Source organism: Cervus elaphus, chromosome X (genome assembly GCF_910594005.1).
Source record: "Cervus elaphus chromosome X, mCerEla1.1, whole genome shotgun sequence".
Classification (NCBI taxonomy): domain Eukaryota; kingdom Metazoa; phylum Chordata; class Mammalia; order Artiodactyla; family Cervidae; genus Cervus; species Cervus elaphus.
Window position 1 is genome coordinate 116,706,548 of NC_057848.1, and position 15,120 is coordinate 116,721,667.

Consider the following 15,120-nt stretch of genomic DNA (forward strand, 5'->3'; position numbering starts at 1 on the left):
TAAAGTCTAAATGTGTTGCTGTGATTTTTTAGATCCAATCTTTAAAAATTTTTTAAGCATCTAAATTAGCAGTCAGGAAAAGCCTTTTCTGAGAAGACTCCGATAGTAAATAGTTCAGGCTTTATGAGCGCTAGTTGTTCAGTGCCCTTACAACTCAGCTCTGCGTGAAAGCAGTCACAGACAAAATGAGTGAGTAGAGTGTATGCCAATAAAACTTTATTTACAAAAGCAAGCAGTAAAAAAAAAGAGAAAAGAAAAAAAAAAAAACAAGCGGTAGACTGGATTTGATCCAGGGGTCACTGTAATTTGTCCATCTCTGTTTTAAATGAAGTTGGAGAGGAATAGTTTCCACCCAGAACAGAACCTCTCTGTGTGGGAAAGAAACAGACTAAGAACAGGCCCAGACTGCATTCTTCTACTAACGGACAATACTTTTAAAAGTATGAAACAAGATGAGCTCAGCCAGTTAATCTTTTTATTTTGATTTTTGTTAAAAAAAGAAAAGAAAAAGGCTTTGAGAAAAATGTGTTAAATATCAGTAAAGGGGAGGAAAACATGTAGCTAGCTTTATAATATCAATCTAAACATATACACAAAGGCAAACATTAAGTAAAATGCTAGGGAGAAGGAACACGTTGGGGGCCTAACTCCAGTTTTCTTTATTGCACATAAAGGTTGCAGATAACTCCAAATCTTCACATTTTCACAGTTAGACATGTTTTAATATTATTTTATATAACATGTTTATATAACACACTATGTTAATTTTATAAAACCACCAGTTTGCTACTATTGAATGGAAGTAAAAGACAAAAATTTCCCCAATTACAGTATGGAGGCTCTCTATAAAAAATTCCCCTGAAGGTCACATCAGCCCCAATTAAATTCACCGTAATCTATTTAAAAAACTGCTTTTCAGCTATTAAATGAATCTTGGTGGCCTCCCCATTTAATCATTTTAATGGACATAGTAAAACTTCCTAAGAAATACCAGATGTATTTTCTTTAAAAACAAACCTAAGTGACCCTACTATGAAGTCATACTTCTGAATGAGTGATTTCAGTGACAGATTCCAAACCCATAGACTTAATACCCACATGACTGAAAAACCACCCCATTGCTTCTCCAAAGCTCACAGCTGGAATACCACAACTAAAGTCGACCCCCAAATGTCCATGCAGTTAGACACTCACCCACTGACACTGGGATCTTAACTTGTTTGAAGTGCTTTAGACGGCAAATGTAGAGTTCTTCATGATGTTTCCAAGTCCTTTTCCATCTGAGTTCCTCCAACACATACAGGCCCACCCAGATAATTTTCCACTGGCCAAGAGTCGAGCTGACTATGACACTTGGCAGTTCTGTGAAGCTTTTCGAAAAGGTGGCCATCAGGGTAAGAAAGTGACCTCTCCTAAGCGCTCTTGTGTCTGCTGCAGACCTTTTCAAAGGGCAGCACAACAGGCAGCCCTCCTTGTCGTTTTCTCCAAGGCTCATATAGCAGAAAACTGGCTGCCTGTGTGTGTCATGTGGGCTGTGATTAGAGTATAACCTGCTTACAAAAATAAAACATCAAAAACTTTGGTTTTGCTCTTTACAACTTGTGTTAGCACTGGCTGACAAGATGGGTTTGTTAATTTACAGAAACTCTGCCCATGAGACGCGGAACTGGAAGAAAAATGGTTTATTTCTAGGTCTTGTTTTGAAAGGATTGTCAAAGAGCCTACTTGCTTTTCCTCATTAGACACTAGCATTGGTTTCCAGAATACTTCTCTGTAGACTGTTCTTATTAGGTTTTAGAGAGAGGAGAGGTCTTTTCAGGTATCCACATGGTGAAAGCAGCATTCAGGTGGGTTGTTTCTAAACTCTAAGTCTTGGTCACAAAATGCCCTCAATTTACTGTACCTGTATCAGAACGCAGCAATTGACACTGGTGAGTCAGATTCTCAGTTAAAAACACAGAAGGGATCAGAATTCAATGACAGTATTTGACAGACTAGCTCCTTCACTAACTCATCTACAGAAGCAACATCAAAAAGCAAGCATGAAACCTGTCAAGTGCCCCATTTGTGAAGCAGAATAAGAAGTCATATAGTTACTGAATCAGCAAGCTGACTTTCCTGATGCCTTCAGACCAGGTTCCATTTTATAGCAGATGGGAAAATCGGCTTTCTGATCCACCTCCTAGAGCTCACAATGGGTACCAAGGTAGGTTTCCAAAAGGATGACTTTTCCCGCAATGAGTTGCTTGTTTGCCCTGCCAGCAATTTCACCTAAGTGCATCAGCAGTGTTTCTAGATTTAGAAATCATTTTGTTCACATTAGATAGCTGACATGAAAACATTAACTTCCGCTGCGGACAAAGAAAGGGGGAGCTATGATGGGGCTTGGGCATGTGTGCGTGAAACAGACTTCTGTTTTTGAAACAAATATTACTTGTTTGCCCTAGACTGAAATGTTCATGGATAGCTGAGAGAACATTTTTTCAGGTTTCTACAGAGATATTTGTTGACTGAACCATGGAGGACATTTTCAGGTCTAGAGAACACAGCCTAAAGAGCTCCTTGCTGTTTACTTGATGAAACATTTGATGTCACAGTGTGATTTTTGGCTGTAGGACATCAATGCTTGTTTGTCTGGTCACTCCAATAAGTATCCTGATGGCCAGAGTCCATTTAATCATATATGCCCTTCTTATACCTGTTTCCTAGGAAGAAATACAGCCTTCTTTAAATTCCAAATTTCCTTCTTTAGTTCAATTCTCCTTGTCCTCAAAAACAGTATAAAAAGGAATTGCAGGTGGTTTTTTCTTTCCTCTGTTGGTGCTATACAAAAGTTTGCATCTCCTTAATTACCTGCTACTGACACCACTGCCACATGAGACAGCAGATTAATCACAACTTTCCAAGTAATATGGTTACCCTGCTCTGGCAATGAATGGGCCCATTCTTATTTCGAGGAGTCCAGTGTGGATGCAGGCATGAGTACAAGCAAAATGTGAAGATAAAGTTCACTTGACTGTGAAAGGGACTATTAATATAATATCAGGTTAAACTGCAAAGATAGCATCTCAGAAACTGTCACATTTGACTAGTCAGCAGTCCAGTTAAGACAAAACCCCCTTTCTCCCCAACAAATGGGAGCAAAGATGACAATTTTTACCCCCCCCATACATACACTCAAGTCACCCATCTCTCCCTCTCATGCTCTAAGATTTTCAAAAGTGACCTTTTCAGTTGTACTTTACAAAATATGTTCTTGACTTCTGCAAAGATTATTAGCATGAAACTCTCACAACTACCCTCTCTGTATTGCTGATCAACCCTGTTTGTTCCACATGACTAACAATTTAAAATGTTCTTTGCTAGACCATTTCTTTAAGGTTCCAAATAGGGTTCACTGCAAGTTCTAGACTAGAGGCTCTCAACCCTAGCTTCACATTAGAATCCTTGAGGATCCACAACAAAACATGGCAGCCAGGCACCAACCTACTGAATCTGAATCTCTGAGGGTAGGGCTCTGGCTTCAGTATTTGTAAAAACTGGCCAAGTAATCTTAATGTGCAGCCAGGCATGAGAACCTGTGCTCTAGAGCTTTTGACTACTGAAATGCCACCCCTCAACCCAGAACAAACATGTTTCTACGATGACTTGGGATTACTCTCTTAGGGGATCTTTCTTTAGATGGCTGCACCATTACTTAGCAGTTTTGATCTGATTTCTGCCGGACTGGCAGCAAATACTCGGCCTTGAGTGAAGAGGTTTCGGCCTTTGTGGCACATTACTTTTTTGTCACTCAGCACAGGCAGGATACTTCTGAGAGGTGGAAGTTTTTTGATGAGTGAACTCACTTCCCAGGACCCCTGGTAAAGTCAGGATTAATCTCCACATCTTGCAAACAAAAATTAGGACCACAGGTCAGTGACTTAATGATTCACTGAATGAAAAATCTAACCAAATAACTACAAATCTAGCTAAGTTTTGGTCTCAGCAAATCTCTGTTTATTTATATTTAAGCAGGTTAGAATAAAATGTTTGCAGTGGAGAGGACAAAGCCCATGGAGGACCTTAAAATCAAAATGGACTTTAGATACAAAGGAAAGAAGGGAATAAAAATGATTCATTTATATTATGTTGAATCATATGAAACTGCCATTTCTGTTTTCTTAAATGGTTGAAAATCAGCAATTTCATATGACTCAGCCTAATAACAAATTTTTCCTGGTTTGCACAATTTATCAATTTAAAAACAAAGTGTCAAGCAATGTCTTATTTAAAAATTATGTCAGCTAAGAAGATTAAATGATTGATTTCATTATGAGTGTCCTAGACTGAACTGGGCCACTATTTTGTCTGACATAATAAGAAAAATTACCACATTTTATGAAAGCATTTTTTTTTTCAAAATTGGGTTTTCAAATAGGCTATCACTGAAGCATAGGAAGAATTGCTAGCCTAGTCTCTAAGAGTTCTCTCAGTATTTCACTACTACAGGTATGGGCAGGTGAAATAGCTCATCCATAAAGAACCCAAACTCTTGATAAAAACCTAAATTTTAAACCACACTTACACATTAAGTTGGTACAAGGCTCCCCAGATACCATGAAAATGGCCCTTCTCTACATGGCATTCAATGTCAAGATATCCAGACTCAAGCTGTCTACTATAGTTGACAGAACCTTCCAACCTTGCACCAGGTTGAATAATGCTTAACTTTCCATTGACTCACCTCTGATTCCTCATGTGGCCACTGAAATCTCATGCATTTATGAATTCAAAATTTGGAATTCTACTCAGTCATTAGAATACTGTCTTGTATTTTCTTTGCAGTTAATTTTGTTTGCAGTGAGATTTCTTCCCTCTGAATACTAGCCTGTTGCCTCTGAGGCTTCTTGCTGCTTTCTCTTTCATAGATAAGACTGCATTCCACAAATTATGGTGTTATTTCTAAAGTCACAGTAGAACCCAATCCTATTCATTATTTCCCAGGCAGTCAGCTCATATGGAATACCTTGAGAACTTATAGATTTTTGCAGTGATATCACCATCAGTTTCTAAACAGTTTCTCCTGTCCTCAGATTAGTTAAAAACAACAGTATAACACTATTTTGCCTTTGGTTTCAAACATTCCAGTAACTTCTTCCTTATGGAGATTTCCAGAGAAGGAATTGGAATTCATTCCTCCATGTTGAAATGTTCATGGACATATTTTCCAGTCTTCAGTCTAAAAGAAACACAGGGAGTCAAAAAGGGGCAGGAATCCTGATAGGAGGGTACAGTCACACAACCTCGTTGCTGGAGCCTCCAGTCAAATTGATTTCTCATGTTTTCTGTCCATTTAACATCAGTTGCTCACAGTCCTTGGAGGTCCAATAGCAACTGTCATCCTTCACAATCTTAGCCTGTTCTCCCTTTGTATGCCTACAGCCAATGAAACCTACACTGCTGTGTCTGGATACGAAGCCTCTCCTGGGAGGAACCCCCAGCACCTGCCACACCTTGTTCAGATCTGCAGGTGAATGAATGAAGACAGCGTTAAAGCATGCTATTTGTTTAACTCTGAACAGCGCACTACAATGTGAAAAAAGTGGGAATAGGTCTGCATTTGCCTTGATTTAGAGACACTTTCACCCCACCAGCTGCATCTTGGCTGAAATTTTAAATGTTAAGATATCTTTTAGACCCCAATAAAACAGAAGTGTTAGTTCCATTCAGTCAAGGCCCCACCTCAACAATGCTGGGGCTTGCAGCCATCCTCACCCCGCCAGTGGGTCCTCTCCAACCCCATCACTCAGGGCTCTGGGCAGGAAGGCGCACATTATCTTCCAGGGGGAACACCAGGCGGGTGCCCCGGCTGGAAACCTTTTGGTCTCCCATTCCCAGGTCTCGTTCCAGCACCTCCTCAGAGCTGCTCTTCATTCTCCGACCACCCTCGAGGCTCACGGAGGCCGTGTGGGACCCTGAGGAGCCATTCGCAGTCACTGCGCTATCCCCGAAGGTCAAGGTGAGGTCGCCCTCGGTCAGGATGAAATCAGAGTCTTCCTCTCTCAGTGGCTCTTGGTTCTGAAAAGTGCAGCAAACAGCAGCAACATCATCAACCACATCAACCACAAATGGGAGACCAATATCTTCCCAGGCCAAAGCCAGCCCCAACTCCTTAATCTGAAAATGGGGATCATAAAACTGGCCTGCCTTGAGCCTCTAGTGTGATAACTGGGTGTAAACTCTAGAGTGCTAGTCCATGTAAGACTATTGCTGAACCAGGACTTTGAAGACCAGTGAGCAGTTCTGATTTTAAATGCCTGATAGCATAGGGACAAAAAGTAACAAAAAGGAAGAAAGGGTGATTAGCCTGGATTTTCAGCCTCTCTTGTGGCTCAGTGGTGAAGAATTCTCCTGCAATGCAGGAGATGTGAATTTGATCCCTGGGTTGGGAAAATCCCCTGGAGAAGGGAATGGCAACTCACTCCAGCATTCTTGCCTGGAGAATCACAAGGACAGAGGAGCCTGGTAGGCTACAGTCCATGGGGTCGTAAAAGAGTCAGACATGACTGAGCGACCAACACTTTCACTTTCAACCCAACAAGAAAGGAATGGGTAAGGTCCTCGGGTGAACCTGCAAATTAGATTTTGGGCCTTCTCTTTTCTGAGAAAGTATTCTGGGAGGTGGGGTGGGCTCCTGCTCTACACAAACCATTCTAAACCCATCTGGTTTACATTTGAATTGCTCTTTGTCCTACTAAGCAATTGAGGAAGAGGTTGAGCCATAATTAGAATTTCCTTCCCATCCCCACAGAAACATCCTAATGGGAAGGAAGCCCTCAGGTAGATGAAGTGAGGAACTGAGAGGGAGGGGACGTTTTCTTGAGCATCTATTGTCCGCCTGTCACAAATGTCACAGAAGCTCTCATTTGATCCCTGCCCCTTCCCTGTGAAGGGCGCACACACTCAGGTCACAGAGAAGAAAATTGGAGAGACCCCATGGGATTTGCCTGAGGTTGTCCAGCTGCTTGGAAACAGAGTTAGGATTTATGCTGCCACTAGACGGGTTCTCCCCACAAAAAGGATGTCAAAAATTACCCCGTTGGGGGACAGGACTGGCAGGCATCTCATGCTAAGCAGTGGTGGTAACAGAACAGACAAAGCTGAGTAAGGCAGGCTAAATTAGCCAAGTAGCAGCCACCTGAAACTACAAGACTACAGGGAGAGCGTCAGGAAGCTGCATGGGGTCAGACACAACCTTTCACCCTCTGGATGGTTTTACAAGCAAAGTGAGGAGTGGTTCACTCCCTGCACTGCCCCCAACCCCCCTGCAAGGCTGTCAAATACTGGGAACATCTTCCTTAAATGGCAAACACATGGTTCCAAGCTGCTCCAGGTAAATGGTTCTTTCTTTCCTATTTCTGACCTACCTTCAAAGCACATCAGAAATCCTTTGGCCTCTACCTGAGAGGGTCTCCTTGGTGCAGGATGCCAAATCTGCCTCCCTGACAGCCATGTGGTCCCCACTCAGCCAGAGGTTCAGTCACACTCCCATGTTCAGGCCTGGGATCCTCATCTATGTGAGTAACCATCAAACAGTACTGACCTCCCTCCTCTTCTTGGTACCCTTCCTTGAGCTGTTGACCTCATAGGAAAGTGAAAAGTGTTAGTCACTCAGTCGTGTCTGACTCTCTGTGACTCGATAGATTCCCTGGTGGCTAAGAGGTAAAGAATTTGCCTGCAACACAGGAGACCTGGGTCCAATCCCTGAGTTGGGAAGATCCCCTGGAGATGGGAATGGCTACCCACTCCAGTATTCTTGCCTGTAAAATTTCATGGACAGAGGAGTCTGGCAGGCTACAGTCCACGGGGACACAAAGAGTTGGACACAACTGAGCATGTCACTCTGTGACTCAATGGACTATAATCCACCAGGTTCCTCCATCCATGGGATTCTCCAGACAAGAATACTGGAGTTGGTTGCCATTCTCTTCTCCAGGGTATCTTCCCAGCCCAGGGATTGAACCCACGTCTCCTGCATTGCAAGCAGATTCTTTACCATCTGAGCCACCAGGACCTCATAGGAGATGCCTGTTAAATGCACTGGCCCAGGGAAGACCCTTGGGTTCTGCCTGCCTCACCTCTCCTATCCTGGCCCATCTCTGGGCATGTACTGGTGACAAGCACATGCTTGTTTTCTGCATTCTTACTGACATTGGGTTCTCCACTCTCCACAGCATCACTCCACTTAACCAGAGCTTTTAACAGGCAAGCACACGAGTCCTCTTGCCTTCTGCCTCCAATCCTCACTGGAATGAGGCAGGGTACAAATGTACAGTTCAATAAAAATCCTCTAGTCAGGCAGAGTATAATTCTAAAACTCACTCTAACCTGCCCCATTCCCCCATCTCCATTAGTTGTTCAGAAAATCCGGAAACCCCGTCTGCTCTGTGATGGTTTTCTTAACAACAGATGGCATCATGTTCCTTGCTTTTAGCACGCTCCATGTCTCCCATTCATCCACATGCTAAGTAATGTTTTTGTTTATCTCTGTCAAAATCTCTCTCCCAGGCCTCCTTAGCTCCCAGTGTTCAGGAGGAGACTCTCCTGGCACATATTTTGCTCTTTTGAGGTTTGGAGTCATGTGTGGACAGAGAGGAATATAGACAGAACAACTGCGTGCACAGGGAATTCTGCAAATGGAGCCAAGCCACCCCCTCAGCAGCACGGAGTTCCTCAATGGGAGCCCCGGGACGGCCCACTCTGACCCCTCACAGTGGGAAGCAGGGCCAAAGTTCACAGACAGGAGGAAACAAGACTGGATGGTGACCCATTCCACAATGAAACCCACAAGCCCAGACAAACAGTACCCTGGGAATGGTCACTCAGAAACAGGGATGCAGTAAAACCCAGTGGAGAAGGATTTCCAGATTGATGCTTAAGGAATGTTCTATGCAGATGATAAAACCATCCCATCCCCTCTTAATTCCAGACGACACAATCAACAAATTTTTGTTCAGCTGAGGTTTGGGTTTCCAGTGAGGGCTGCTCTGGAAATGTGATGAAATAACCCTGCAGACACCTGCAAGCAAGAGTGTTGTGGGAATGTGTGCATTTAAATAGTCATAGGTGGTGCTAGTGGTAAAGAACCTACTTGCCAACGCAGGAGATGAAAGAGACATGGGTTCGATCCCTGGGTCAGGAAGATCCCCTGGAGGCGAGTATGGTAACCCACTCCAGTATTCTTGCCTGGAGAGTCCATGGTATTCTGGTGGGATTCTGGTGAGCCTGGTGGGCTACAGTCCATGGGGTCACAAATAGTCGGGCACAGCTGAAGCAACTTACCACACATGCACATTTTCATTAAGTGGAAGAACACTGTTTTCTAGGCGGTTCTCAAACCTAAATTTTGTTTAGAGTGAGGGCAAATAAGGAATAATGAACACCATCCATATCTCCCAAAGAACCCTGGTGAAGTATAAAATGTCCTACAGGTGATGGGGGAGGGCTACCCAACAGTGTGTCAAACGGTCAAGAGAATGGCTCATCTGAGGCCCTCAGCCAGTACTCCACTCCACTCTGCCACCTCTGACTTCCTGAGTTAAAATTCCAAAGACTTTCTGCTCTCACTTTCTCAGCAGCAGGCCTCTCCATGTCCAGAGCTGAGACCCCAGTCAGGACCCCAGCTCCATGCAGTAGAGGCAGTATGGAGGGTGGTTCTAGCCTGCAGAGCAAGTCACCTCATCTTGGGTTGGCTGTGGGGAGCCCACAGCCTAAACATGACCCCAGGAAGCAAACCTTGGGCAGAATCTTGAAGTGGTGAGGGGAGCACTTCCAATTTAAGTGCCTGGAAGTATATGGAGTTTACTCTGAGGTGCGAGGCAATAGCTGGTAAGTTTCCAATTAGATAAGATTTATATAAAGTTTTAATAGTGGGTGAGTTATTTTATTTATATTTATATATATTATATATATATATAATTTATATATTTATTTATATATATAATATTTATATATTTTATTTATATATTTTTATAATTTTATATAAATTTTATATAAATATTTATATAAATTTATATATATAGTATATAATTTAAATTTATAAATAAATTATATATTTATATTAATATATAGGTGAGTTATATTTATATTATAGAGACATGAAAAGTGACCCTTGTAAAAACTAAGAAAGAATGAAGGCTTTAGAAATTGCTTAAAAGACACTAGAGTTGGAAGGCCAAGACACAAGGAAGCCCAATGAAACAAAATCAGTGTGATCAGTCAGAGCTTCTTCAGCAGAAGAGATCAGGACATCAAGTCACTGCCCTTTGTTTCTGAAGACAGAACACATCCAAATGACCCATGCTGTCACTTTACACAGAGGTCCAGACTGAGCAAAGTATTCCACACTCAAAAGATTTATTAAATAAAATGGGGTGGTAAATCATAAAACTAACTTTTTAATCTATTGGTCTGTATCCTTCCAACATAAAAGATAATTAGCATTATTATCTAGGCTCATATTCCATTAAAAACTCACCACAAGCATTAAAAATCACTTTACAAAACCACAGGGAAATGGTGCTCTCGGCCTCCGATCCATATTTTTTTTTTTTGTAATTTAAAAACAGTTTATCAGAGGTGGCACAGGAATTTCATTTTTATATGAGGAGCGGCTGGGGAAGCTGGAAGGCTCAACTGTCTTTGGTGAAGGAGACATTGATGCCGTTCTCTGCCATGTTTGGTGGCAACTGAAAGCAAAGGCCATGGCAGAGCTGCACTATTACCATGGCAACTCGGCCATGCTGTACTTACCTCATATACCTGGGGACTGGTTAGACATTGAGCGAGCAAGCCACACCAGGCTGGAAGAGTGGTGGTTAATGGGGGGCCACTGTGCGTGAGGATGGGCTTCAAGTAACTTTTAAAAAGACAATTAAGGAAAACTGCCTGTAAAGAGAACACACACCCAACAAAATGGGTTCAGAAATCCCAAGGAATAAATCATCTGGTATTCTACCCCTCTTTCCCCCATTTTACCAGTACAATACAGAAAGTATGGTACTTGTAGTCTGCAAACATCTGAATCCAAGAATAAACTATACCCCATCACCCTTAAGTGTTAACTGTTAACTTTCACATTGCCAGTTCCCCATTTTCAGTTAAAAAGAATACTTGATTAAAATACCTTTCTCTCTTCTTTGTTATGGTGAATGAGAATTTTGGTTTTGATCAAACTTCCAGCTTTTGACACACAACCAGCTCATGTTTTGGAAACAGGAAATCGTGTAGCTGGAATGGAGATGTTACAGCACCTGGGTCCCCTTTGCTCAGAGATCACACAGTGGAAATGTTTGAGGTGGACAGGAACTTAGAGGACAAGACAAAATGGCTTCATGAAGGTCACTCAGACCTCAATCTCCCACCTTCCCATACTGGACTATTCTTCCTTCTACCTGCTGCCTCTCTCCCAGACTCTCTCAACAGTTTCTCCACCTTGATATTACTGGCATCATGGGCTAGATCACCTTTGCTATGGAGACTGTCCTGCATTGTAGGATGACCAGCAGCATCTCTGGCCTCTACTCACTAGATGCCAGGAGCACCCCCAACCCCTCCCTCAGGTATAACTACAAAAACGTCTCCTGACATTGCCCAGTGTCCCCCGAGGAGAAAACTTGTCCTCGATTGAGCCCCCTGCTCTAACACAAAGGTCAACTGTTCTGTGGAGATTGGCTCAGGGTTTACCAATCTATGGATATGTGTACTGCCAAATGCATAGTCCTGTGTTGGAAGCACTGTGGAGTGTGTATCACTTTATGACGGAAGTGGGACCATTTCTGATATCCCCAGTGTAAGCAATGGGAAAAGGTGGAGACCAACAGGATCACTTCAGATACAGGAATGGCCAAGAGACTTTAAAGGCAGATGAGGAGTCACAGCTGTACTCAAGAGCATGACTGCTCCGAGCACCAGCAATTCCCGTCTTCATTCAGAGCAGCATGAGAGAAAAAACGATGCTCTACCAGAGGAGATGGAAGGGCGACCCTGGGGTAAACTTCCGGATGGGAATTACTCACCAAAGGAAGTTGTGTGGGCTCTGCTGGGACTCTTTATAAACAGAACAAGCTCTCTTTGCCTGCTCTCCTCATTCCTAGAAAGAGCCCCTTTAAGCCCATCAGTTTTTCTGTGTCTTCACCTCAGAAGCTGACATTGGCTGGAATCGCAGAATGACTAATACAAGAGTTCCAGAGAAGCTGGAGGCTGCCTTTCCTGTCTCGGGCAGTTCAAAGACAAGCTGCCTCTTCCCAAACATAAAAGGCCCTCTAACAAGTTTTTTTAAAAGGGGAAAAATATCTACAGACAGATTTTAAATATTCAAGTTGTTGGAAGGGCAAAAATGAAATATCAAACCTCTCTTCCACCCCTTCTTTCTGGCAATTGACCATTACAACTTTACAGAATACATTTTTTGCCTATTTCCTGATTTACGCACTATAGTCAGAAGCATTTAAGAAGGATGGTAAATTTAATTCATTTACATTTCTGCTTCTTTTCAATTTTTCCCTAATTTTTATAATTAATTTTATACTTTAGATATTTAACATTTGTGTTCTGTAACTAATAAGCAAATCTCTGCTTTGTCTATGGATTGAGCTTAATGTTAATGACCAATAAGTAGCACTTATAATAATGCAATTTATGAATATTATTCACCATAACCAAGCAGAGTGGTTGAGACAATATTAAAGTAAATGTAACACAATGTCATTTAAACTCTGTCAGAAGTGAAAATTTGAGTGTCCTGCAAAAAAAAAAAAATCTTTTAAAATTTCTTTTTATTTCTTCCCGGTTATAACAAATCACTGCTTCTTCAATGGTGTCCCCTTAGTTATATTTTGTTTTGTTTAATCCTTATGTTACTTTTCCCCCTTCTCCCAGAGGCTTCATGGTGCCAAACTTTCTGAATTCTTGCATGTCTGAAAGCCACCATTCTTTTTTATTTTTGATTAATAGTTTGGGTGTAGAATTCTAAGCTCAGAAAAATTTTTTTCATCCTAGAACTTTCATTTTGTTGATGGTTTCCCTTCTTGTGCAGAAATTTTTTAATTTTATGTAGTCCACATTTATTTTTGTTTTTGCTGCCTGTGCTCTTGATGTCAAAGACAAAAAAAAAATCAGTGCCAAGATCAATGTCAAGGAGCTTTTCCCCTTTGTTTTCATCTAGGAGTTTTATGGATTAAGATATTACATTTAAGTCTTTTAATCATTTTAAGTTGATTTTTGTGAGTTGTATAAGATGAAGTCCAGGTTCATTCTTTCACATGTGGATATCCAGTTTTCCCAACACCATTTATTGAAGAGGCTGCCCTATTCCCATTGTGTATCCTTGCCTTGTTGTTCTTGCAAGGGTTTGTTTCTGGGCTTCTTATTCTGTTTCCTTGATCTGTGTGCCTATTTTTATGTCACTGCTATACTTTTTTGATTACTATACCTTTGTAATGTAATTTGAGATCAGGAAGTATGATGCCTCCAGCTTTGTCCTTTTCCCTCGAAATTGCTTTAGCTATTCAGGGTATTCTGTGGCTCCATACAAATTTTAGGATGGTTTTCCAATGAAAAATGCCATCAGTTTTGACAGAGATTGTACTGAACCTGAGGTTGCTTTAGGTAGTACAGACATTTTAACAATATTAATTCTTCCAATTCATGAACACAGGCATCTTTCCATTTACTTGTGTCTTCTTCAATTTCTTTCATCAATGTTCTTTAATTTTCAGTATATAGATCTTTACCTCCTTGGTTAAATTTATTGCTAAGCATTTTATTGTTTTTGATGCTACTGTAATGGAATTGTTTTCTTAATTTCTTTTTTGGATAGTTCATTATTAGTATATAGAAATGCAATTGATCTTTGTATGCTGATAATATCTCCTGCAACTATAATGATTTACTTTAAAAACTTTGAACAGTTTCTTGATAGAATCTTTAGGGTTTTCTATATATGAGATCATGTCATCTGCAGAGACAATTTTACTTCTTCCTTTCTGATTTGTATGCATTTTATTTCTTTTTCTTGCTTAACTGCCCTGGTTAGAATTACCAGTACTGTGTTGAATAAATGTGGCAAGAGTACATACCCTTGCCTTGTTCCAGATCTGAGAGGAAAAACTTTCAGCCTTTCACCACTAAGTATGATGTTAGCTGTGGATTTGCCATTGCTATTGTTGTTTAGTCGCTAAGTTGTGTCCAACTCTTTGTGACCCCATGGACTATAGCCTATCAGGCTCCTCTGTCCATGGGATTTTCCAGGCAAGAATACTGGAATGGGTTGCCCTTTCCTTCTCCTGGGGATCTTCCCCACCCAGGGATCCAACCCACGTCTCCTGCATTGGCAGGCAAGTTCTTTACCACTGAGCCACAGGGAAGTCCCCAATGGCATGAGAGGAACTGGTAATTTTGTGTTTTGTGACCTGTTTGGAAATAGATGACTGTACCTATTTTGTAATAACTCACTGAGCACTTATGATTTGTGTACTTTACTATATGTATCCTTTATGTCAATACAAAATTTTAAACATTTTCAAAATCTGCAAAGACCATAGATAAGCTACCTACCCCTTTGATCACTATGTCAATTTAAGAAACCATGAAGGTATAACTTTTTGGTTTTTAATTCTCACCTGGGGCCAAGATAATCTACTAGAATAGTCTGCCCTGCATGTAGCCCAATGAAGGCAGGATCAAACTTGGCCAGATTTGGTTCAGCCAATAGGAATAATCCTTCCCACATGAATTACCTGGCCAACCTCCACTTCCATTCTTGACCACAGCATGGTTCAAGTGTAATTTTAACTAATTTACCTACATAGGCATATTTCCCTTGGACACAAAGCTCTGAAAAGCCACGTGAGTCTACCAGGCTATGGGCTGGATACTCTAATGATGTGCATGTTCCTCTTCGCTAGAGAGATGCTCGTTATGACTGCCCATGATTGAATGACTATTGCATGTGTCCCAAGAGAGGACTGGGTGCATCTGTAGCAAGCACACATCTTTCCTTACTCATCAGAAGTCATTCACTGACAACCCAACAAGAGAATTTCATCATCAGTGTTTCACAAATACAGGGAAGCCCCT

General features: G+C 41.5%; 1 protein-coding gene across 3 annotated transcripts in view; it reads right to left on the bottom strand.

Moving 5' to 3' along the window:
- Positions 1-458: 458 nt before the first annotated feature.
- Positions 459-15,120, bottom strand: part of SLC9A7 (solute carrier family 9 member A7) — a 157,159-nt gene continuing 142,497 nt past the window's right edge. For all 3 annotated transcript variants that reach the window (XM_043895467.1, XM_043895466.1, XM_043895465.1), the window contains 2 exons: positions 10,795-10,900; positions 459-6,060 (listed from right to left, as the gene is read on the bottom strand). In XM_043895467.1, the coding sequence (XP_043751402.1) occupies positions 5,785-6,060; positions 10,795-10,900 (382 nt within the window). In that variant the 3' untranslated portion in view covers positions 459-5,784. The remainder of the gene's footprint in view (positions 6,061-10,794; positions 10,901-15,120) is intronic.